Source organism: Arachis hypogaea, chromosome 6, assembly GCF_003086295.3.
Source record: "Arachis hypogaea cultivar Tifrunner chromosome 6, arahy.Tifrunner.gnm2.J5K5, whole genome shotgun sequence".
In the NCBI taxonomy this organism is placed as follows: Eukaryota; Viridiplantae; Streptophyta; class Magnoliopsida; order Fabales; family Fabaceae; genus Arachis; species Arachis hypogaea.
Genome location: NC_092041.1, coordinates 104,937,409 through 104,963,394, shown reverse-complemented (window position 1 = coordinate 104,963,394; position 25,986 = coordinate 104,937,409). Strand labels below are relative to the sequence as shown.

Below are 25,986 nucleotides of genomic sequence, written 5' to 3'. Positions count from 1 at the left end.
CCTTATGAAGCTATGAATGCTCTGTTTATTACTGAGTTGTAAAACTACTTTGTTATTCTTTATTTCTTTCTTTTTTCTAGATATGAGTCGATCCTAATCTAACTTCATCAGTTCCGTTCTAATTTTGCTTGTGTTGGTGAGTCTTTAAGAACTTGATGTTTTCTGTAAATAATTTTAAAATTTTTTAACTTGTTAAACTGCTTTAGATGACATAGGCAAAATTCATCCTTAGTGATTTAAAGAGGTTGCTTTATAAATATTCTAGTAAATAAAATTAATAGAATATACTTTGTTGTAAATATTAAAGTAGAATTTTTTTTAAATATGTTGAGTATATATTAAATATAATGTCTAAGCATAAGTTGTCTTCTAGTGTTATTGAGAATTCTATTTGTTTGTTTGCTATAAAATCGAATTCTTAGATTTGTTGAAAATTTCTATTTCCAGTCAAAAAAATAGATTTGTTGAAATTTTTTTCTTAAGCACCAGTCATAACTAAATTAAATCATGACAAGGAACTACTATAATACTCAAAACTTTCAAAGAGTATTATAATACAATTGAGATATAAAAGATCAAACTAGTAAAAGTCGTAATTTAAGAAACCATCGTGCACTTGTGACACTTAATAATAGACAAGGTCTTTTATTTTTTCTTAATAATACTCTTGTATAATATTCTTCGAAATATTTGTCCTTAGAATATATTTCTTAACTTTGAAAGAAACAGCCAAAGAATATATACAAAAAGATTTATAACATTGGTTTTTTTCACGGATCTAATTCTAGATTGAATAATCATTAAATGTTTTTTTTATTTCAATATATATTTCTATGGTTGATTTTTTCAGCATGATTGTTTAGAAAAATTGTTATAATGGTTGAGGTGAGGAAATGTGATCAGATATAGCCAACGTTATAGCATTATGGTAAAATAGGTCGAACTCGTCGGACCGATCCACCAAACTCACTAAAAAAGATGGATTGGATTAATTAGGATTTAGAACGATCCGTCAAATAAAAAAATTCATCAAACCCGCACCACTAAATTTGTTGGTTTTGGCAGGCGGGTCGGCCCGTCGGACTAAAGACTTTTATTTTTTTTATTAAATAAAAAAGTTATTACTGCTATAAAATTAATAATTATATAATTTTTAAATATTTTTTTATTTTTTGTTTTTATTATTCTTTTAGTTATTAATTTTATTTATTTTATTTTATAATTTTGTATATATACTCAAATTATATAACTTATTTTTTAAAATAAAGATGATTCTATTAACAAATATTATTTTGAACAATTTTATTGAAATTAAAAATTAAAAAAATTATATTATAATCTTTTATTATTTTTTATTTGTATTTAATTTTTAATTATTATTTTTATTAATTTTAATAAATTTTATTTAAGAAAAAATCAAATAAATTAGCCTACCAAAACATCAATCCGTCGTAAAACAAAACGGACTAATATTTTAACTCCATTTTAGTTCGCAGAGCGGGCAGCTTTTCCATTTGTGGCACGAGCCTAAGCGAGACGGGCGGATAGGAACGAACCGGCCCACTTTAATTGTTAATCGTACGAACATCCATATCTATAACAGAAAAATCAAGATGAAAAACTAGAAAATTGGATATTCATTAAAACAAGGAGAAGTGAACGTGAATAGAATGAAAAGAGAATCATCACCAGCATTTGCAAATTCAGAATCAGCGTTCTATCGTTCTGGTTCCTCCTTGTCATCGTCATGGATGCATGGCCAACAAGTTTCTGCCATTAATAACAACAACAATCCTTATTATTCTTTCATCGCTATGTGGACTCCATTGCGAATATGATAGGTCCCTCAAGGGTGACATCATACATCGCTTATGCAGCTACACCAACATGACAGACCAATATTTATTTTTGAAATATCAAGAGAATTACTGGAATATGGTGAATGAGATGAAAAATGACATGCGTCGATCCAAGTTTTCGGTTAGGGAAGTTGGTGACCCACCATATCGCATATACTTGTTCTCACAATGTAGGTTTGATCTTTCTGCTTCTGAATGCGTATACTGCTTCAAATCCCTTCAAAGCGTTTTTTCCAGTTGCATGCCTGCCAAAGGTGCCCGAACCTATTCAAGTGATGGGTGTTTTATGCGCTATGATAATTATAGTTTTTTTCAAGAGAGCGTTACCCCTTATTATTTGAGGGTACTTTCTTCCTCTTTCTTTACTTGCTTATCCTTTTTAATTAATTGTGTTTTTTTCTTGCTAATGATGATTATTTTCCCTAGCAATATGAAGATTTAGAAATATAAATACTCTTGAGATTTTAAGGGAGTTGTGATTTGACATTAAATTCAGGCTTAATGATGGGTTTGTTTAAGTAACAATGCATATGATGTTATAGTCATGTTAGGTGTATACTAAAAATTATTTTATTGGTATAAATACATGTATTCATACATAAAAAATACTGTTTTTACACTAAAATTAACCATCATATATTTGTGTATCAATATATGTACAGTTTAACTTATTTATAATGTATTTTGTATTTTAATGTGTATTTTACACTCGTGGCTTATGTTGGTATACACCTACCATAATTAATTCATACACAAATACATGTTGACTGATTTGGTAGTTGATTTTTGGTATACACGTAGCACTATTTGGATCCTAAGCTCATAAGAATTGCACCCAAAATGTTACTTGTGTTTATAAATTGTTTCGTGTGACAAATAATGTTTTGTTTTTCGACTTTTGTTCTTTCATTGGATCCATGATAAACCTATTTAATTGATATAGATATTAATGTAAACTTTTGTTATTTTAAGTTTTTAACATCAATTGCATGGAACAATTTGTAGATTTGGTCTCTGATCCCTTAACTGAACATTGTCATAACTAGGTGATTATATAAGTAAGGACTATTTGCGATGCTTAATTTCACCATAACATTGTCTAAATTTGTGATGAGTTCTGACTGGCTACTCTGATGTGCAATAACTTTTAGCTTGAAGTAATGTTGAAATGATTTTTCTTTCATTTAGAACACATTTAATTTGTCTTGGGGAATGAACGGAAACAGGGGTGTAGTGATGCCAAAGCAAAAGATGAAAAAGGATTTGTTGGTTTGGCAGTAAATGTAATAAATAAAATGTCATTCGAGGCACCCAAAAAGGGAGGCTACACAGCTATAGAAGGACGACGTCATGGTTCCAATCTCGTCATCTATGGTGCGGCTACTTGTTGGAAAACATTGAGCCAGGATATGTGTTCTGCTTGCCTCTCCAATGCTGCTAGCACCGCCATATCATGTTTGCCATCAACGCAGGTCCATGCTATCAATACTGGATGCATTTTGCGTTATGCTGATTATGACTTCATTATTATTGACTTGAAAAACAAAGAAAGCGGTTAGTTACAAATATCTTTCAGTTGATGTTGTTCTCCTTATGATATGCATAATAATTTAGTTGCTTATTCACCTCCCTGCAGATATTTTGATGAAATGCACAGCAATTATTCTTGCTGCAATTGCTGTTTGTTCAGTGCTTATTATAGTTGCACACTATGGGACTAAAAATGTTGACAAACTGTGGGGTATTCCAATTTTAAGAACAGGTAATCCTCAATAGTAAGAATAATTTTCCTTCATTTACCGGGCAAATTACACCAACCTCCTTGGTAATTTAGTTGAAGATTATTAGTAATTTAGATGTATTTTCTTATAACAACGCCCCCTTAATAAGTTGTTTTTTCTTTCTAACAGTTAATAATATGCTTCTAATAAAGCTTTTCTTGTGATTTCAATGTCACTTTAAGGACTAGAGATGACCCCAGGTAGAGTAAAATTAAGCTCATGGTTCATGCAGTTCGAGTACTCGACGTTAGAGAGAGCAACCAATGTTTTCAATGAATTCCATAAACTTGGTGAAGGGGGATATGGTGAAGTTTACAAGGTGTGTATGTGTATATATATTCCTCTACTTTTTCTACATGATGATTTGCGATGCTTTTTGATAGGGAACCTTACAAGACGGAAGAGAAATAGCGATAAAGCGTTTCTTTTTGAGTGGAAAGCAGGGAAAACAAGAAGTTTACAATGAAATTGATGTATATGGCAAAGCTCAACACAAGAATCTAGTTCGTTTCCTTGGCTGCTGCTTCACCTCCACAGAAAGTTATCTGGTTTTTGAATTCCTTGCAAACAAAAGCCTTAACTGCATCTTGTTTGGTAAGTTAGCTATATATAGATTCCAAATATTGTAAGGTCAAATCAAATGGATTTTTTTTTTGGTGGTATACCTATATTCAATTTTGTCTTTTCTAAAGTTCTCCTCTTTACAAATTTAATTGTTCACAATTATAACAAATTGTGTCTTCAATATAACAATCATACTTATAGAAAATGTCATCCTTTATTGTGTGACTGTTAACTAACTTTTTATTTTGTGTGTTCTATATGGTTATTAATTTCTTTATTACTCGTGGAAGGAAGACCCGGAGAAGAAGAAGCAGTTGGATTGGCCAAAGAGGCATGGTATAATCCTTGGCGTAGCTGATGGATTGGAACATCTGCATAACAATTCTGAAGGGCCAATAATTCATAGAGACATCAAAGCCGGAAACATTTTATTAGACTTGAAATATAGACCAAAGATCTCTGATTTTGGCTTAGCAAAGTTGAAGTCCTATGACTCTACATCTATTGTAGGCACATTGTGAGTACATCATGTCTTGCTACCTTTTCTTTCTTGGTTGCCCGTCCGGTATCCAGAGCTTCGCCCCGACTAATCCGGACCCGACTCGAGCCACACACTTGGCTGTGGTAGGTGAGTCTCCCAGCAGGTATAGCTGCATACACTAGGCCTTGAACTCGAGACCTGCTTAAGCGAATCCAAGCCGCTTACCATTGGGACCAACCTCGGTTGGTTATATCTTGCTACCTTTATTTTCTATTTTGAAGAATCGTTTTTATTGTTATTTTTTTTTGCTTGATCGATCCCTTTTAAAAGGTATAAATGATATAATTTTTTATGTTTTAACTATATCTTTCGCATGTCATAATAGGGGGTATATGGCACCAGAATACCTTGCTGGTTGTTCCATAACAGAAAAAGTAGACGTTTACAGCTTTGGAATATTAGTGCTTGAAATTATCAGTGGAGTGGAGAATGCAAAATTTGAGTCTACTGAAGAAACATTTGAAACTCTTGTTTCTCATGTAAATATTCTTACCAATTTTTATCAGAAATCATGGTGGTGCTTAGATTACAGGAAAATTTGGTCTCATTCTAACAAAACTTCTAACTACCTCATACTTAAGTTCCATTTCTTTGTTTTTCCCCTAATATTTGTAGGCATGGAAGCATTTCAAATCAAACACCACGTCAAAAATTATTGATGAAAGCATGGAAAATCAAGATCTTGAAGAAATTACAAGAGTTATCCATGTGGGACTTTTGTGCACACAAGAGTTGCCGTACCTGCGTCCCAGCATGACAGAGGTGGTAGCAATGCTTAGACAGAAGGATGTTGTAATGCCATTACCTTCCAAACCTCCATTCACTGTTGATTCTTTCGAATTTCCACAAGAAATAGAATCTAGTTGGGAATCAAAAGGTTTAGATAATTCAGAATTGACAGTGCCTTTAAATTTTGGAGAAAGAAGTGTGTAATAATTCTCAATTTTTAATTATCTTAGGCTTTCTCTATTTTGTTTGATTATTCTAACTCTAATACATATATAGTTGGACAGGAAGCTTTTATTTATTATTTTTTTTTCTTTATAAGTTGAGGTTAAAGAATTGAACGAGCACATGACCAAATGACATTGAGCAAACATATAAGTGATACTGCTTAAAAATACCAACTAAAATATGAATTGATTATTAGTTTCAAATTCTTCTATATATGTTATGTCAATAATATACATTTTTGTACCCTTGAATAATTTTAGTGTAGTATTAACTCTATTACTCAAATCCTTATAACTTGGTATTTAGATTGGATTGGATTAATAGCTTCTACTATTTTGGTGCATAAATATCTTAGCTCTATCTAAATCTCAGGTTGATGAACTTCAGAAGAGCTTCACACCTCATAAGTCTTTACCTCAAACACCTGCAAAGAGAATCACTTTAAGAAAGTTGTCCCTATGAAAAATTGAAAGTTGATCATCGTTAACGATTTTCAATTATATAATGACAACTGTATTTAAACTTTTACCTAAAAAATTAATGAAAATTATAGTTGTCAATGAATGAAAAAATTCAAACAATTCAACTGTCCAAGTGGGAAATGGCTACGTCCCGGTTGTCAATGACTGCGGTGCACACATGACACATGGTTGGTTGTTTATCTAACTATCTTTTAAGGTCCCATCCAAAGTCCAGACAGTCGTACACGCGGAGTAAGCTTGGATATATATCATTGTCAACTTTGTCAAATTCAATTTGGTCCCACTTAGTTACATGGCGTGTTTCTCAAAACTTCTACCGGAACTACCAACAACTACAAGTTCTTATTTAGTTTAATTGAGAAGTGTTATTCGTTCAAGCAAATAATGATTTGTCTGGGGTTTGTTTGGGTAAAAAATGGAAATAATAATAAATTAATAATTACAAATGGTGTTCAATAGAGTTTTTTAATTTTGATATGGAAGTAGGGATTGTGTATAACAGGTTTATAGGAGTTCTAGATGTATCACCAAGCTGTGGTGGCTGGTGAATTGAAATCGGACGGACCGAATTGTGGCACGAAAAATCGGACAATCCGATTTCAATAATCGGACGGTAGGCTAATCGGTGGATCCGATTTGTGCCTTGCTTCCACGTGGCTAGCATGCACCGCAGTCCCGCGTTGGTTCCATTCTAAGAAAACGAGTGTATTTTCCAGCTACTTTCTCTTTTAGTTTCATTCTCGTCTCTCTCTCTTTGTTTCCCAATCTCATCATCTCTTTTTCTTTCTGTTCCCTAATCCCATCACCATTGTTTGACCATCGAAAACACAAAAAAAAAATAGAAATAATGTCAAAACGAAAAAAGATCAAAGATGTAAATCAATTAGAACTTTATATTGTTAATTATTTTGGATATTCTAATTATGTAAGTTTATATTTTTTAATATTTTGATTTAGTAAATAAATAATAGTAGTGATAAAATTTTATTATTTTTAATAGCAATATATATTATTATATATATATGGTTACTGTTAGGTGTTAAACATAAAGATTGAAGTAGAGTTAATAAGTTAGTGTTTATCCTTTTAAAGCCTGTACGAATAGTTAATAATATATATGTAATGTTAGGTTTTTTATTTGATTTGGGTTTAGATTCATGATTATTATTAATTAATATGTTGTAAATGAAGTGAATCAATGAATGAATGAGATTTATAAATTTAAAATTTAATCATCATCATCATCATCATTCGTCGTCGTCGGTGGAGTAATCATAATGAAAAATTTTATTATTATTATTATTATTATTATTATTATTATTATTATTATTATTATTATTATTATTATTATTATCGGTAGAGATTATTATCAGAAACGGATCTATGTATTTGTGGTTGTGGGGGCAACCGTCTTCACTACAATTTAAAATTTTTTGAGTAGTATATGATAATAATATCTATTTGTCCCCACTAAATTATTAAATTTGACCCCATAATAATTTTTTATTCAATTTTTAATAACAATAATTTTTTATGAACTAAGTATAAGCAAGTTAAACAATAAGATTAGAATAATGCTAGTCATAATTGATTTTTGTTATCTTAGATTAATTTGGTTGGACTTATTTAACAAAAAAAAAAATACTTGAATGTGTAGTATTATTTTATATAAAAAGAGAGATATTTCAATTGTATTGTTAAGAAAAAGATTACTCAAATTTTTAAAAATATAAAACCTAAATAATAAAATTCTAAATTATGTGTTATTATTTAAATTATTATTTTAATGTTTTAATTTATAAATTAAATATTTTAAAGATATGTACATAGAAAATAACCACCTCTATATATATATATATATTAAAATAAAAAATACATATTAAAAATAAATTAAATAATACATATATTTATATACATATATAATAATTAATGAATATTTTGGTAGTTAATTTTTATGTATATATAATATTTTTATTGTAAAAATTATTATTATATTATATATATTTTGTCCTACTGTCAAAATTTTTTATATCTGTCACTTATTATTATTATTATTATTATTATTATTATTATTATTATTATCCGTGAAGAATTGTAATTAATTATTATTATTAATATTACTATTATTATTCTCATTGTCGGTAGATAATGTTAATTATTATTATTATTATTATTATTATTATTATTGTTATTATTATTATTATTATTAATAATTGAGTTTAACATGATTTGGTATAATTCAGACAAATAATTAGGCACATTTACATGTTTACAATGTATGTATGTTTGATAGACAACTGTATGCAGCTAGTTAGTTATAATAATGGTCATGTAAAAAAAATTATATTATTGTTAAGATAATTATGTTACACTGGTATTTATAAAGAAAATGTGATCTTGTAGAATTTACGGATGTTGATATGTGATCACTTGAAGTTGTCTAATCTGTATAACCAAATTGTTGAGGGTTACTTACGGGAGACGGATTTTTATTATGTTTTTCAAATTGGGGTCATCCAGTGTCAGTCAGTAATGATTAATGCTCTGATTAAGAGATGGTGGCTTGGGACTCACACATTTCACTTTCCGGTTGGTGAGTGTGCAATGACGTTGGAGGATATGGCAATGATTCTCGGTCTGCCGACAAATAATCTTCCGGTTACAGGACCAACCATGAGTTGTTTTGAGGCGATGGAGGCCGAGTGCTTGCACCAGTTTGGAGTTACACCGAGGAAGGCAGACTGTAGAGGAAGCTTTATAAAGTTGACGTGGTTTAGGGGTTTGAAAGATCGCATAGTGTTGACTGATGATATTCACATTTAGATGTATGTAAAGTGTCACATAATGTTGTTGTTTGGGACTATTTTTTTTTGGAGATAAGTCGGGTGCAGCGGTGCACTAGAAATTTTTGTCTTTGCTCCGTAACTTTGCGGAGATCATACAGTTTAGTTGGGGTTCGGCATGCCTTGCACACCTGTATAGATCATTGTGTAGGGCAACTCGTGTCGACTGCAAGGAGATGGACGGTCCTTTGACACTTTTGCTTACTTGGACTAGGATCTGGCTACCATTTCTTGCGCCGATTCCCGACAACCCCCGATTGTTTTCGATTGCAAACAGGTAAAATGAAAAGATGTATGAATTGACAGAAGCACTAGAAATTGCATTTTATTTTTGACAAAAATAAGTTAATTAAGAGATTGTCTTACGGCAGGTGGCGTAACTGGGATCGTGAAAACTATGCTTACTGGTATCATTCCCTTCCCCACTACAAGAGGTTGTTAGATGATATGCAAGAAGGACATGTATGTCATTAAAAACTAGTACATGCATTTGTTTTGTCAATGAATTTATAGTTGTGTAATCATCTGATAGTTTCGGTGTGTCCAGTTTGTTTGGCAGGCTTATGGCATTGGACACATTGATCCAGACCTGATTCCCTTAAACATCCATCATAATTCTATTATTTGGAGTGCCACGGTACCGCTTATATCGTTCGAATGCGTCGAGTGGCATACAATTGATAGAATCAGGAGGCAATTTGGCTTGAGCCAGGGTGTCCCTAATCAGGAGCGGGATCTAGGTGCATCACACGGTGAAGTACTAACTGGGTCTAAGAATCAAGATTGGGCCGTTACGCACTCTTTGTGGGTGATGCAGTGGACCAATCGGTATAGTCACGTTCTAGTTGATGAAATGGGTCCTTCACATTATTCGTTGAACATTTACATGCATTGGTATCGAAGAGCATTCGGTGTCCACTTGCAATTGTCGGACCTTGTAGTACAGGAGGATCCAGAAGGTCCCCCAATTCATAATCAAGAGAATCAACAGCAACAACCAGCGGCACCGGCACCGCCACATCCACCTTCACCTCCCCTGCCACCTCCACCGCCACTGCCACAACAAGATCTTGAGTATTTTGTACCATATATTCCTCACACGCATCCCTCTGATTATTTTTCACTGTCAGTTCCGGTACAGCAACAGTATTGGGGTGGTATGGTCACAAACGACATACATGCATTCATATATTGCAGAAATTCCAGTGCATTTATCGCTTCCAAGTCCAACGACTGCATGAAAGAAGGCTCTTGAAACGGCACCGAGTATGCTACTGAATTAGCTACTTCCGCCACATCTGCGTTCATGGTGTCATCAGCTCCATCTTCGTCTTCACCTAGACCAACGATCTCATAGTTACTTTCAAAATCCTCCTCACTATCACTATCATAATCTTCCAATTCAATATTTCGGTCCGCTTGAGATTGCTCGAACTCAATATACAACTCGATGCACGATCTACTATGGCGATTCTCAATATACATTGAAAACATTTCCTGCATACTAGTTTCATTTGTCACGTATTTGGTCTGAAAATGAACGAACCCACCAAACACAGGTAAAGGATACCTGTACAAAATACACGATATTCTTCTAGATCTTTCTGAATGTATCTTCTCACAAATCACACCTTTCAATTCATCCAATGACAACGTAAATAGAATAACAACATCTAATGGATTTTCACATACAAATTGAACTCCCTCATATGTTTGTAATAAAATCTGTCCATAACAATAAATTTTTAATACAACTCTATCATCCATAATACTATACTACTTTAAACACTCTCAGTCTCAATAAAATCTAATCTACAGAAATAAAGAAGGATGAGAGAAGAGGAAGAACATCACCTAAATGCAGAGACTCACGGACTGTAGAAGAAGAAGAAATGGGGGTTCTGGGTACAATCTTGGTTTATGTACGCATGACTCACTAAATCGGACGGTCCGACCGGGTGCTCAAGATTCACAATTTTCCACGACGCAGAAATCGCTGCCTCTGATTACATTGCATTCGATTTTACCCAGCAACAAATCGGTGGGTCCGATTAAGGTGCCACCGGATTAAAAAAAATTTTTCTGCCACAAATCCCTAGGACCAATTTGTGTTCCATTGGATTCAAATAAATTCAGCCAACAACAAATCGGTCCATCCAATTACATGCAATTCACACCCACCCACACACAAATCGGTGTCCCTTTCCTCAACAATAAATCGGACGGTCCGATTTTATCCCCCACCAAACTCCAACGTTACGCCGTCACAGCCGTGTAAATCACCCAGAATCTCCATAACGTGGCGTTACTCACACTTGAAAATCATATCGAAAAAAAAGAGCCGTGTTCAATAATGTGAATTTTTTTTATTTAAATTAAATAAATATAAAATTAAAGAAATACATAAAATAAACATATTTTGAATAGTACTCAGATATCATTCTGTGACATCATAATAGCTAACATATTTTAAATGTACCCAGGATACATGTTATGAGAAAAAATAGGTACTAAATACCTGAAATGCATTCAAACTTCAAACACTAATTAGAATTTCATTATTCGAGGTATGCTCAAAAATATAAAATAGTTCACTGTAGTCAAAATATGGTCAGAGACATATAAGAAGTCACAGTAATTGAAATATGTATATTATAGTGTAGGTGTCTTTGCATCTTAGATATTTAAAAAAAAATCTATAATTATATTCTCACAATTCACAATTCATTTATTTCTTTCTTCTCTTTTTATTTATTCTTCAATTTTATTCTCATGGAGAATAATCAATTTTTTATTGTAATTTATCCCAATGAAATAGTAAAAAACAATAATAAAAGAGTAATTTTTTAATCTAATTCAACTGTAAATCTGTGATATTGCACACTAATTGTGTTGGTACCCTACATGCACTAAAGAAGGTCATACTGAATAACATAGGAAATAGGTAGCAAGTAAGTTGGGCGGGTTGCATATAAGTTTCTGAACGCGCTTTCAAACAGTGAATTTACCAACAGGTTATTCTGGATCATAGTTATCAGAACCAAACCGGTAATTGACCCAGTCATACGACGGGATCACTGAGTTACTGGTTCAACCGGTGAATCACTGATTTACCCAGTTGACCCGGTCATAATTAAATAAAAATATAAAATTATAAAAATAAAATTAAAATTAAAAGTTAAATGCATATTTTCAAAAATATATTAATAATAATTAAATATCAATTCTTAGATATAATTTATACTACAAAAAAAAAATAATAAATTAGTCATTAATATAAAATATTTTTTCAATTTAAATGAATAAAAAAAAGATAACACAATTAATACCAATATATCAATATATTTATATACTATGTGTTGTTACTTGTTTGGTATTCAAGTGAATTCATGCTTAAAATTATAAAAAAAAAACATTCACGTTATATAGGAATGCACTCACGTAGTTCTGTGTTCGAACTCCACACTAAACATTTTTGGGGCTAGCGGAGGGAGATCCTACGATGGTTCAGCGGCCTGCGGGTGCACCGTGGATCCGCAACGAGTATAACTATGTTTAGGATTGAAGAGGATCAGCATGTTTGACATACATGCAAGGCTAATGCCACAACTTGTAATGGAGTGGTATGATGTGGTTTGTAACGTAGTTGTTGGTGGTGGACCTGTGATGTGGTTTTGTTAGGATTTGGTTGAATTAGTCTCACATTGTTTAAGATAGCAAATGGAGTGGGTGGCCTAGGCTATAAATATGACGCTAAGTTCTCCATTTATTTTTGCACCAGTCAGAAACACTTTAAGCTTGTATCTGATTTTTTCTTTTCCTCTGTACTCTTTGATTAGAGAGTGTTGTGAGGTGTAGTTAGATATTTGCTTTGAGAGAGTGTGGGTGTACTGGGGTGCCGGTGTTAGAGAGAAAGAAGTCTATGTGTTGTAACAATTTTCACATAGTGATATTCTCTGGTTGTCATTTGACAACGGCCGTGGTTTTTTCTCCGGTAATTGGAGTTTCCACGTTAAATTCTTGTGTTGTGATTGTGTCTATTTTATTTCTCTGTCAAAGGTGTTTTCTCAAGGGAGAATGGTATCTTATTCCCAACAAGTGGTATCAGAGCTTCGGTTTGGTGGGATTTATTCTTAGTATGCTCTGTGGTTGCAGCCTAGTCTGACCTTCCACATCAGAAAAGAATTTTGTCCTGTAGCTTGAGGTTGATCTTTGGTTGCTGTTATTGTTGCTGGAAGGCAGTGTGACACTGTGAGAGTGCAGTTTGGAAAGGTTCTGGCTAAGAAAATACTTGGTATTTAAGTGTGTCCATTGTGACCCACCTCTCTTTCTTGGAGACCCTTCCTAGTGCACGGTCTACAGTTGAGTTATACTATTCCAGTATACGGTTGCAACAATGTTAGGATATTCAAGTGCTGTGAAGCTTGAAATAGAGAAATTTGATGGAAGAATCAATTTTGGCTTGTGGCAAATACAAGTCAAGGATGTGTTGATACAATCAGGTTTGCACAAGGCGTTGAAGGAGAGGATCTCTGGTATGAAGGATGAAGAATGGGAGGAACTAGATTTGAGAGCTGCAAGTGCTATTCGCCTGTGTTTGGCTAAGAATGTTCTTGCAAATGTTCAAGGAATGAAAATAGCCAAGGAACTTTGGGATAAACTCGAAGGGTTGTATCAGGCAAAGAGCATCTCAAATCGGTTGTTATTGAAGGAGCAGTTCCATAATCTACGCATGGATCACAATGTGAAAATCTCCGACCATCTTAGTGCTATCAATGGTATTGTCTCTGAATTAGAGGCAATTGGAGTGAAAATTGATGATGAAGATAAGGCACTGAGGCTCATATTGTCTCTTCCTTCTTCCTATGAGTATATCAAACATATTTTAATGTATGAGAAGAAAACTTTGAATTTTGAAGAAGTTGCCAATAAGCTCATTGCTGAAGAAAGAAGAATAAAAAATGAGGGTAGCACTTCATCAGATTTGGCGCTTGTAGCTAGAAGTGACAATTATGGAAAAAGAAATCGTGGAAGGAGTGTAACATGCTGGAAATGTGGAAAGCCTGGGCATGTAAGGAGAAATTGTCCAGGTAATGCGGTTTCAAAAAAAAGACTCTCAATCTGATACTTGCAATATTGCTCTCTCTATGAGAGAAGATGATGTTCTCTAGAAGACAAGAAGTATCCTCATGGTATTACCGCACTGCCATGGATAAGGATAAGTTGTGGCAATCGGGTCCACAATTGCACACGGGCATTGGTTGGCGTTGAGATGCAAGGTGTGTGGTGGAGTTAGGTCGATGGCTGAAGAACTTCCAAGAAAAGCCAATTTGGAAGTTGCACCATGAATTTTCAGCAATGTTTCGATCTGTACCAAGGTGAAATGCTTGGAGTGGTCTAATTCCAAGTGAGTATACTTTCATGGTGGAGTATGATAGTTCTCTGAACTATGATTGTCAGTATAGACAATGGCAGCAAAGAATTGTCGGTGTTGACAATGGAAGCTGAAGATGTGTGACTATTTCAATCAAGGTGGAGATTGTTAGGATTTGGTTGAATTAGTCCCACATTGCTTAGGATAGCAAATGGAGTGGGTGGCCTAGGCTATAAATATGAGGCTAAGTTCTCCATTTGTTTTTGCACCAGTCAGAAACACTTTAAGCTTGTATCTGATTTTTTCTTTTCCTCTGTACTCTTTGATTAGAGAGTGTTGTAAGGTGTAGTTAGATATTTGCTTTGAGAGAGTGTGGGTGTACTGGGGTGCCGGTGTTAGAGAGAAAGAAGTCTATGTGTTGTAACAATTTTCACATAGTGATATTCTTTGGTTGTCATTTGACAACGGCTGTGGTTTTTTCTCCGGTAATTGGAGTTTCCACGTTAAATTCTTGTGTTGTAATTGTGTCTATTTTATTTCTCTGTCAAAGGTGTTTTCTCAAGGGGGAATGGTGTCTTATTCCCAACAGGTTCGTAATGATCCACTTCGCCCAGCCTCATGATAGTGCCGAAAAAGATAACAGCGAAGACGATTCAGATTATGTTGCTGAGTCCAGGTCGTCGAACGAGACTTCTTCCTCTGATGAGTATGTGTTGGAGATTTTCATCGGCGGTGGTGTTCTATTTCTCCTGCCTCTCCCTTTATCCATTCCTCAATTGTCAGAAGTTTCAAGTTATTATCACACTTTGAAAATAAAATATTATATTTCATACAACATTAATATTTATTGCTAGTATTCACAATATTAAATAAAAAAAACATGAAACATGATCTAAAAAATAAATCATTCATGTTACATTATTCTAATCTAACTAGTAATATTTTAGATAGCTTCGATCCAACGATAAATTTTAACAAAAAAATCTTATCTAACAAATATTTTATTTGAATAATATATTTATTTAATTTAACTAATATATTAATTTACATTTAACTATTATATTTATTGATAAACTCCAATTTTGTGGTTTATCTTGTGTTAAATTTAATAGATTTTATCAATTTTTCTTACATTTATTCAATGAAATAGTATGATTTTATGAATTTCTCCTAATCTGTGCTTAAGAGTAAAAACATGCTTTTTAGGTCTTAAAATTGCTAAATTTATTTCACTTTAAGAGTGAAGTACCAACCCGGCCCCTGTCCATTTCCAAGAATGACAACGCGACCCCTCAAAATAAAATCGATCCACTTCGGTCACTGTCCCCTGATTCGTCACACAATGTGGTCTCTGTGGGTATTTTTCCGTCAACTCTGAACAGAAAATACTGACGTGTCAGGTTCAGAAATGGACAAGGGTCTAATTGTCTCTAAATTTAAATTGGTTAGGGGTTTATTTATCCTTATAATTTTTTAAACAATATTTTTTTAGATTATTTTTTATTTATTATATTAATATTCTTTTTTTAATAAATTATTAAATATATGGTATAATAAGTACAAACTAATTAATAAATTATTTAAATTTAAAAATATCATTTATTATGAAACTAAATAAATAATTCTCAAATATAATTTTTAAATACATAAATAATAAACATTAAAATTCAGTTAATACATTAATAATAATAACCTTATGATATACTATTAGTATTATGATCTAGATAATTTTTCACAATAAAGTGATAACTAATGAACACATTACTTGATATATAGTAAAATATTTTTGAGTAATAAAAAATTTAATTTTTTATCTCTTTAAACTAAATTAATAATTCTATTTGATATCTTTGTACTAAAATACACTATGAGCAAGCTACTAATACTAAATGAAATAATTAAAGGTTGGAATTCCAACTTAATATTTTTGCGTGCTTGGAATGGTTGTGTTTCCGGATAAGTCTACCACTTCATTGAACTCGAAGTTTCTGCCTCTACTTCGCGATTTTCATCGGATTCCAACTTACAGTTGGGGGCAGCCAGTCTAGCACACCTATACAGGTCGTTGTGTCGTACATCACGAGACAACTGTAAAGAGATGGATGGGTCACTCATACTGCTTTTTGTTTGGGCGTGGGAGCGTATGCCGCTCCTGGCACCTATTTCCCGCGATCAGCTCGATGATGTTGGTATTCCACTTGTGCGACAGTATTGTTTTTTTAATGTACTTATTGCTATTTTTATTATTGTTGTTGATGTTGTGGTTGTTGATGTTGCAATCATTCTGTTTTTTTTAGGTGGAGTCATTGGTACCGACATACAAGATATATACGGAGACCTACTGTGCATTTTAGGCGAGGACTCGATGACATGGGAGTTGACGATGTAAGTTTTAACCATTAATGTCCAAGATTTTTATTCAGAAGAATAATTTTTCTAATCGGCCTCTTGCTAACTAATGTACAGTTTATATGGCGGTCGTACTCCTCTTCACTGTCATTATTATCTTCTTCCTAATCTATATCCTCGAGCTCATCAACATTGACCTTCTCGCCAACCTTGCCCAACTTCAACTGCTGTTCGAACTCAACGTATAGCTCTATCATCGGCATATGAAATCGGGTTTGTTGATAAATAGATAACATCTGCTGCATACTGGCATCGTCAGTGATGGGCATTATTTGAAACTGTATCAGCCCACCAAATACTTGTACATGATTCCTTTATAAAATATTGCTCACCCTTTTCAAAATGTGGTTTTGAATGTTATTACAAAGCCCATTTTGTAACTCAACAAAACTCATGGTATATGGAATAGCAAATGACAACGGACATTCACAAACAAAAGTCACTCTTTCATGTGTGTTTGGTATAACCTCACCGTTATAATACACTCGCAAATTTGCAATATTGTCCATAACTTCAACCTCACCTAATCCGACTTTTTTGACACACCTAACTGCCAAAAAAATTAAGAACTACGACATATGTGCAAGAAAGAAGAATAGGATGAGTAGAAGTGGAGTGAGGCAATTTGAATGAGTCTTGCTTCTTATTTATAGGCAGGACTCCTTATTAAAATATTTTTTTTAAACAAAACGCAACCTTCGTATCTATGCATCTTCAAAAAAAAAAAAGCTGAAACAAAAAGCAAAACGCAAGCTGCGTTTTGTTATTTTGTTGTTTCAAAAAAAAAAAAGCTGCCAATCACTAAACGCAGGTTGTGTTTGAGCTTAAACCGAAGTAAAAAAATTTTGAAAACCTTAAAAAAAAAACAAAACACAGGCTGCGTTTGTTTTGTTTCCTGAACAAAAGAAAAAAAAGAGTAAAACATAGGTTATGTTTTGGATTGACATCATAACAGTGAAAATTTTGTCCATATGTTTATTTTATTGCATAACACCAACATTTTTTTTCATAACAAAAAATCAGGCGGCAGATGCATGATGTACATTCATGTGAGGTTCATAAAATAAGAGAAATAATAGAAGGTTATTAGAATTTATTATTTTTTGTTGTCATTACTTAGTTAATAATTTAATTTTTTTAATCTAATTTTTTAATATATCAATCTAATAATATCTTTTATCATATATTCATAAATGTTAATAATTAACTAATTATCAAAAATAATAAATGCTGATAATTTTTTAATATTTTTCGTAAACTAATATAAATTTAGAATGAGAGAAAAAAGTTAATAGTTAACGAGTAGAATTATTATTGTTACAGTATTCTTTTTTTAATATATTATTATATTATTACTGAAAAAAATATATTAAAATTAAGGCAAATGACTTGGTTAAACCAAGTGCATTTCAATATGTCCTGAATGTCCCAAACCGAAAATTGCAACGTCAAAGTCCCAATATTGATTTCTATATAAATCGAATTCACTCAATTCGATTTAGCCTAACATGTAGTAAATTGAATTTAAATGATTCGAATTAAGTGAAAAAAGAATTTCAATGCAAATCGAGTCAAATCAATTTGAATTACGTTCATGGTAAGAAAATGAATAAATTGAATTTAGTGAATTCGATTTCAAAAAAACATGTAAATTGAATTAACACGATTCGATTTAGTCCACGGAATTCAAAACCAACATAAATCGAAACCACTTGTTTCGATTTGATGGTTTTGTAAATCGAACTTACTTGTTTCGATTTACATGCAATTGGAACGAGCATAGTTTAAATCAAATTGATTCGATTTCCTTGCTTCTTCGCTATATAAACAAATCCAAGTCACTTGATTCGAACCCAGAAACCTCATACTCCACCCTAACCCCACCACCCGGTTCCGGGATTCTCTGAAAGCAACCCGATATGGACCGACTCTGCATGCATGGAGGATGACCCGAATCGTTTGTATCGACTTGATGGAGTCGCGCATATTGTTGGAGCCATCCACCTCGAGGTTAGTATTTTTTTAATATTTAATTTGTTTTTTAAATAAATTAGTAGTTAGTTAGAACTGTTAGTGTGGAATTTTTAAAATAAATCCAGAAACAGATATTTGAATTTAGTTCATGTCAGACTTAGTAAGTCATTAAGTATAGAATAGGGTTAGATGTAGAGTAATGAAAAGGGTTAAGTTCTGGTTTTTATGTTTGTTAATAAAAAGAACATGTTTTTATCTCATATTAGTAATTTTTTTTGTTAATACGAAGAATTGGATCGTGAGTAATGTAGTGGTTAGCGTTTCTATCTATAAAAGATTGGTAGGGATTCATTATAAGAATGTTTGCAAAGTGATGGCATGCAATGTTGTGGTAACTAGAAATTTTGATGCATTGAGAGGTTTTTTTGTGACAAATGTGAGAATTCATCTCAGCAGCGTGAGACGGCAGCACGGTATGATGTTGGATGATAGGATTGTTCCTTACTTGCAAATGGCTGGTCTGTACCATCTTGCAAGATTGAACGAGAGTTAGTTTCAGTTGGATGAGCCATTGGTCAGTGCCTTCGTAGAGAGATGGCGCCCTGAGACGCATACATTTCACATGTCATCTGGGGAATGCACGATAACCCTACAGGATACAGCGTACCACCTTGGTCTCCCGATCGACGGTCAGTATGTTAGCGGATGCCTGACAGACTTTCCACGGTTTATAGAGGGTGGCCGACCACCATGGGTGTGGTTTGAGGAGCTGCTCGAGGTATTGCCTCCTACGAACTGCATCGACAAGTTCACAGTGAAGTGCACATGGTTTGAGGAGACGTTTAGTGGGCTTCCACAAGGGGCAGATGACGAGACAGTTAGGAGGTATGCCAGTGCGTACATCATGATGCTCCTATCCACGCAGCTGTTTGGGGACAAGTCAGGTACCCGCCTCCACATCCGATGGCTGCCGTATGTCGCCAGGTTGGAGGACATGGGTCAGTACAGTTGGGGTTCTGCTGTGTTGTCATGGCTATACAGGTGCATGTGCCGTGTGACAAACAAAAATGTTGTCAAGTTGGCTGGTCCACTACAACTGCTACAGTCGTGGATCTTTTGGAGGTTCCCTAGATTCCGGTCGGACGGATATGATGTTTTTCATTGGCCGATGGTCTCTAGGTAGTCTCCATTTAGCCATGCGAACTATTTTCCATTTATTTAGCATACGCACCCGCTCCCGAACTCCTTGCACTTGCCATAGTACTTGCGGTGATCTGACTCCAATACCTTGTACTTAACCCCGCGGCGAATGCTATAGCTCTTCACGCTAAGAACGACTTCCTTTTTACATGAAACTACTGGCTGACCTGAAATTCAGCTACACCTCCTGCATTTTGCGAGTCTCTTGCCCCGAAGCCAACAGGTATAGAGGGATCTTCCTGAGGTGGCATGGCATCCAAGTCCAGAGCAGAGAAGTGGGGGGGGGGGTACTGATTAGTACCTGAACTAGATGCTCTCCTACCCACAGGTGGAGTTGTCCATGGTGTCTCCTCCTCACTATCATCCGCAGCAACCGTTGCGGGCTCCACATCATCATCATCATCATCATCCTGCAATGCATTCTCAACCCCTTTGGGTGCTCCAACCCCTTCGAATACCAAAACACATGGAGGAGAATTGGGCACCGCGCAAGCACCGTCTCCCAACGGTCCAGCCTCGCCAACTAACGCATCACAACTTTGATTCAGATTGACGGCAAACGATGGTGAAGCCACTAAATCTGGCTCGGGTGCAATCACCGGCACTGCTGACAAGGATCCAACAGGCAATGCACTAGAGCTGGCTAGATGTCCTGTGGAGTGCATATTCCTGTTCGAGCCTCCAGAACTAGATGCCACATCCACAAGTTTTGCCAACAACTCCGGAGTCCTCACCTTAGGAAACTGACGGCGAAAATGAAACAACACCTGCATATATCTTCGTCACTGCTAACAATGGATGAATCATACTTTACATCATCGCGTAACACGAAAATCGGAATTCGATAGAACAACTTCTCCACCTGTTTCACGCCATGCAGTCCTAGTCTCTGGAGTATAGTATTCTTAAACTCAGCGAAACTTGTCGAAAGTTTGAGAAAAACACTCAGCAGGTCCTTGTCAGTGAACTTAATTCCTGATCGCGTTTTCTTCTTAATGGACCCTCTATAGGGTACAATAGCTACAAAACTCTCATCAGTAGCCATTGTGAATCTCACTCTTCTACAAAATTTCATATAGTAGCTCGTTTTTATATACCTCCTTACTTTATAAATTGAAACATTTAAATTCAATTTACTCTAACATTGGTTGCATGTGTAAATCGAATTTAGTTTATTCGATTTACGTTTATTCATAAATCGAATCTAATAGATTCAATTTACGTATTCAATTCGATTTATATAAAAACGTGGTTTGAAACTTTGACGTTACAATTTTCGGTTTGAGACATTCAGGATATATTAAAATGCACTTGGTTTAACAGGTCATTTATCCTTAAAATTATGTTATATCGTTATTAAAATATTTAATGGAAAATAAATATTATAGTGTCTATCACGTTATATTTAAATTATAAAAATAAATAAATAAATAAGATTTAATAAATTTTAAATATTTTATTTTTTATTTTAAAAAATAAATTAAGTAATTTAGATATCATTAAGAAAAAACATCATATGAACGACTGAGACAAATTGACCAATTAATGATGGGACTTATATTTACAATTTCCATGTTTCACAAGTGGGTAGACTCTATAGTATAAAAATTAGCAGTGTTAGCAGTAGCACGCACTAAACACACACACACCGTCATATCCCCGTAGTCCACAAATATGGGAGAAGACACCCATAAAGCACCAACAAGAAAAAGAAATCTCGAACTTGCCTTCTGTCACTCACTTTGTTCCCCTTCTCTTCAACTGAGAAAAACGACACACAGGGTTCACCAAAATTATCATCTGAAAAATCTTGGCTGAAAAACATCAGTCAGATATAGCATAACAAGTCAGAAAAGAAATGACTCATAAGAAGAAGAAAATCTCATCTTCGTCACCATCATCATGCGTAATCTTCGCAATATTTTTTTTCAGCCTCTCATGTCGCTGCCATCTCACACTCTCCGATCCAAGAATCTCAGAAGCAGGACTCAGCTGCGGCACAACCAAGGCCCCACTCTACTCCAACTACATCCCAAGCTTCATCAAAGAAATGGAGTTCCTCTCTCAGCAAGTAACCGCTCATAACTGGGGTACACATTCCGTCGACGGCGGCGGTGGCACCGTCTACGGCCTCGCGCAGTGTTTCAACGACCTCTCCCACACAGACTGCCTCCTCTGCTACGCCGCAAGCCGGACCACCCTCCCCCGCTGCCTCCCCTCCCTCTCCGCCCGCATCTACCTCGACGGCTGCTTCCTCCGTTACGACCGTTACCGCTTCTACTCCGAGGAGACCGACCCCGTCAGGGACACCGTCAACTGCACCGGAGGGAATGTGGAGGGGGTGGCTCATCAGAGGAGTGTTGAGAGGGTAGTTGACAGTGTTGTTCTGAAGGCCGTCGCTAAAGGTGGCGGTTTTGCCGTGGGAGAGATTGATGGAGTTTACTTTTTGGCGCAGTGCTGGAAAACCGTCGGGAATGATGGTTGTAGAAACTGCTTGAGGAAAGCTGGGAAGCAAGTCAGAGGTTGCTTGCCTAAAAAGGAAGGGAGAGCCTTAAATGCTGGCTGTTATTTGAGGTATTCAACGGTGAAGTTCTACAATGAGCAGCGTGTAGTTGAATCTGGAAGCAGTAAGCAACTTTTCTAAATTTTCATCATCATAATTGATATTAATTTGTTACCGATCTAAACTCTATTTAAAGGCTTGTGGTTGACCAACTTGGGTTGGCTAACAAAAATTGTGTTCTTATTGATGTGGGTTCTTTTTCAGGGCCTCTTAGGAGAGGAGTAATAATAGCAGCAGTGTTAGCAGTAGCTGCAGTTATAATGCTTTCTATTTCAGCCTCTTATGCGGCCTTCACCAAATTCTCAAAGATTAAAAAAGGTGAACATACATTCTAACTATGAAATTAGTTTTTGTGGTTGTACTTGTACACCAATGTTGTGTGTGTGAACTTTCCAATGACGTGTTTCTTTTCTTCTGCATCGCGAAGAAAACAATAATCGTGGTCAGATTTGCTCTTCCATAAGGGAGTCTAGCTTGAATTACAAATATGAAACTCTTGAGAAAGCCACGGATTATTTCAACCCTTCAAGAAAAGTAGGCCAAGGCGGAGCTGGTTCGGTATTCAAAGGTGTTCTCCCAAATGGGAAAGTTGTTGCTGTTAAGAGGTTGGTCTTCAATAACAGGCAATGGGTGGATGAGTTCTTCAATGAAGTAAACTTAATTAGTGGAATTGAACATAAGAACCTTGTCAAACTATTGGGTTGTAGCATTGAAGGCCCTGAGAGCCTCCTTGTTTATGAGTTCCTTCCCAACAAGAGTTTAGATCAATTTATCTTTGGTAAGTCCTCTTTCTTAAATAAATGTATATGCATGGAAATATTAATCTGAAAATGTATCAAAAAGTGACAATGACAGGTAAAAGAAAACAAAGTAATTCTTTAATTACAAAAACTCACGAAGCTATTATGTGCGCCTTGCAGAAAAGAACAAAACTCAGAACCTAAACTGGAAGCAGAGGTTTAATATCATTCTTGGAACAGCAGAAGGTCTTGCATATCTTCATGGAGGCTCCAAAATGAGAATCATTCATCGAGACATCAAAAGCAGTAACATTCTTCTGGATGAGAATCTTACACCTAAGATTGCGGATTTTGGTCTTGCTCGCTGTTTTGGTGCTGATAAGACACATTTGAGCACTGGAATTGCTGGAACACTGTAAGTCCCCGGTTTATTCAGCATTTTTTATATTGTAGACCGTTGAGATGGAAAACATAGAATATATAGGACTCATAAAATCATTGTCTTTCTTTAGATTTTGAGTCAAGGTGTGGCATCCAATCCACTATTGTGGTTACTAAAATATTTTGGTTGAAAAAACTGGAAATTAGCCTTGATTTAGAAGGAGCTCAACAAAATAGTGGAGCATTATGACAAACTAAGAAAATAAAATCAATGTCCACAAAAGAACTCAAAATCTGCACTCAATAAAAATTGTACTAAACTCCTGCATTGCCAACACTAGGATCCGATCAACCCTCTGCTGTCGATGGAAAATTCTAGATGCCCTTTTACTATTAACAATTTATTTTTCGGTTTTGGAACAGAGGTTACATGGCTCCGGAGTACCTAATTCGAGGACAACTTACCGATAAAGCCGATGTCTACAGTTTTGGAGTACTTGTTCTTGAGATTGTATGTGGCAGGAGGAATAATGTCTTCAGAGAGGACTCTGGTTCCCTTTTGCAGACAGTAAGACTTGAAACAAGCCTTGTTAATTTGTGTGCGTGCGCGTGAACATGCGCTTGTGCTTTGAGTCTATGCATGCAATAATATATATGATGTTTGATTTACCAATGTGGAAAATTTCCCTTTTTGCAACAGGTTTGGAAACTGTACAGATCAAACACACTGGCTGAAGCTGTTGATTCTTCTTTGAGAATTAATGAGTATCCTTCAAATGAAGCTTTAAGAGTGCTTCACATTGGATTGCTATGCACACAAGCTTCTGCTTCCTTAAGGCCATCCATGACTCAAGTTGTGAACTTGTTAACTAATTCGAATTTGGATTTTCCTACACCAACTCAACCACCTTTTATGAACACGGGTGTGCCTGACTCAGATAGCTCCATTAGATCTTACAGCACAAATAGCTTTGTGTCAAATGCATTGAAGAAGATTGGAGTTTCCAACAGCTTCTCAGAGTCATCGAGTTCGCGCAGTTCAGATAGGCCATCATCAAGAATTGAAGAACCAATTGTCCAAGCTTGATTTCCCATATAATCCAATGTTTCGGGAGCTCGTTATAATTAGTTAGGAAGTAAATTATTTCTGAGAACCGTGACTAAAGTTGAAAAAGTAGTTCACTGATCACTAACCATAGAAATTTGAGTAATATAGCATATTTGAATTTTGTTTACAATATTGCCAGAATCTGAATGGACTATTGATTCTTCACTAGGAATTTTTAGTACCCAGAAAAGAAAGGACATATGACAAACGTGTAATTCTCATGGCACATAGCTCATACTTGTTGGATAGATCATAGAATAACAGATATTTTTACATTTTTAAAGTTTAATTTCGATGAACTTATAAGGTAAAACTTTTTATTTTCATCTAGATAACTTTTCAATTCATACATTTCAAAAATATTATTTTTGTTAATGTGATCATTTATAATTAAATATATGTATAAAATTATTATATTTTAAATGAGTTTAATTCTAATTAGGTGTTACAAGATTTATCCAATCATCTAATTAAATTTATATATTTAGATAATTTTAAATAATAAATTTAAAAATTAATTATTTTCGTTGATATAATAATATACTCTTAAATGATCGTATAAAATTCTTTTATACTATTAGTATATGTAAATTAAATTTATTTTAATTACCTTTACATAAAGTATAAACAAATTATTAGTTCATTTTTTTTTAGGTATCTCCACTAAAAATTTATCACAAGTGTGATGTAACCTTCTCGAAAGCCACACCTCTGTCTTAATCTATGTTCACTTTTGGCATTGGATAACACAGTTGAGAACCATTAAATCATTAATATGCCTCTGTAGAGGATTAAAAGAACATTGATGTTGTAGGCCCCTGTTAGGAGAAATTCAAATTGATGTTGATGCTAACCAATTTTCATATTTAGAAAAATTTTGATGGCAGCTACAATGTGATGAAAATTTGTACATGATGCACTTGTCAACTGCACAAGCCAGTAATGTAGATTGGCACAGGTTTAGGCTTCGGTGGGCCCCAGCCATTACTTGGGGTGTCACGTGAGGTTCACGTGAATGAGCTTTTGTGGTCCTGCTCACATTATGACAATAGCAACGCTTAGCTACTTGCTTCAACAACAATTTCCGTCAAATAAAATCTAATTATTTGGAAAATGATAGATTAATATTGTCTTAGTCTCCTAGTGATTCATTTTTTTCTTCTTTATATGTTGATTAAATTGTTGAGAGAGAAAGTGCAAAAATCCTCATAGA

The 25,986-nt window shown here is 34.5% G+C and overlaps 3 protein-coding genes across 3 annotated transcripts; all 3 read left to right on the top strand.

Annotated features, from left to right (window-relative positions):
* Positions 1-1,639: 1,639 nt before the first annotated feature.
* Positions 1,640-5,775, top strand: LOC112697305 (cysteine-rich receptor-like protein kinase 46). Its single transcript, XM_072197507.1, has 8 exons — positions 1,640-2,202; positions 3,086-3,413; positions 3,496-3,621; positions 3,823-3,959; positions 4,024-4,234; positions 4,499-4,721; positions 5,071-5,224; positions 5,361-5,775. The coding sequence occupies exons 1-8, from the start codon at positions 1,756-1,758 to the stop codon at positions 5,676-5,678; spliced, it is 1,944 nt and encodes a 647-aa protein (XP_072053608.1). The 5' UTR covers positions 1,640-1,755; the 3' UTR covers positions 5,679-5,775.
* A 13,628-nt stretch (positions 5,776-19,403) lies between these two features.
* Positions 19,404-19,964, top strand: LOC140173740 (protein MAIN-LIKE 2-like). The gene has a single exon (XM_072198303.1). It carries the CDS (start codon positions 19,404-19,406, stop codon positions 19,962-19,964), a length of 561 nt encoding a protein of 186 aa, XP_072054404.1.
* Positions 19,965-21,566: 1,602 nt separating this feature from the next.
* On the top strand, positions 21,567-25,086 carry LOC112697304 (cysteine-rich receptor-like protein kinase 42). Its single transcript, XM_025750426.3, has 6 exons — positions 21,567-22,608; positions 22,749-22,862; positions 22,972-23,322; positions 23,465-23,699; positions 24,089-24,233; positions 24,366-25,086. Exons 1-6 carry the CDS (start codon positions 21,840-21,842, stop codon positions 24,750-24,752), a joined length of 2,001 nt encoding a protein of 666 aa, XP_025606211.1. The 5' UTR covers positions 21,567-21,839; the 3' UTR covers positions 24,753-25,086.
* Positions 25,087-25,986: the final 900 nt, after the last annotated feature.

Coding starts and splice junctions, on each gene's coding strand:
- LOC112697305 (XM_072197507.1), top strand. CDS start 1,756: ATGGCCAACAAGTTTCTGCCATTAATAACAACAACAATCCTTATTATT. Junction 3,622..3,822: donor TATTCCAATTTTAAGAACAG/GTAATCCTCAAT, acceptor TGTCACTTTAAG/GACTAGAGATGACCCCAGGT. Junction 4,722..5,070: donor ACATCTATTGTAGGCACATT/GTGAGTACATCA, acceptor ATGTCATAATAG/GGGGTATATGGCACCAGAAT.
- LOC140173740 (XM_072198303.1), top strand. CDS start 19,404: ATGTCATCTGGGGAATGCACGATAACCCTACAGGATACAGCGTACCAC.
- LOC112697304 (XM_025750426.3), top strand. CDS start 21,840: ATGACTCATAAGAAGAAGAAAATCTCATCTTCGTCACCATCATCATGC. Junction 22,863..22,971: donor ATTCTCAAAGATTAAAAAAG/GTGAACATACAT, acceptor TGCATCGCGAAG/AAAACAATAATCGTGGTCAG. Junction 23,700..24,088: donor ACTGGAATTGCTGGAACACT/GTAAGTCCCCGG, acceptor GTTTTGGAACAG/AGGTTACATGGCTCCGGAGT.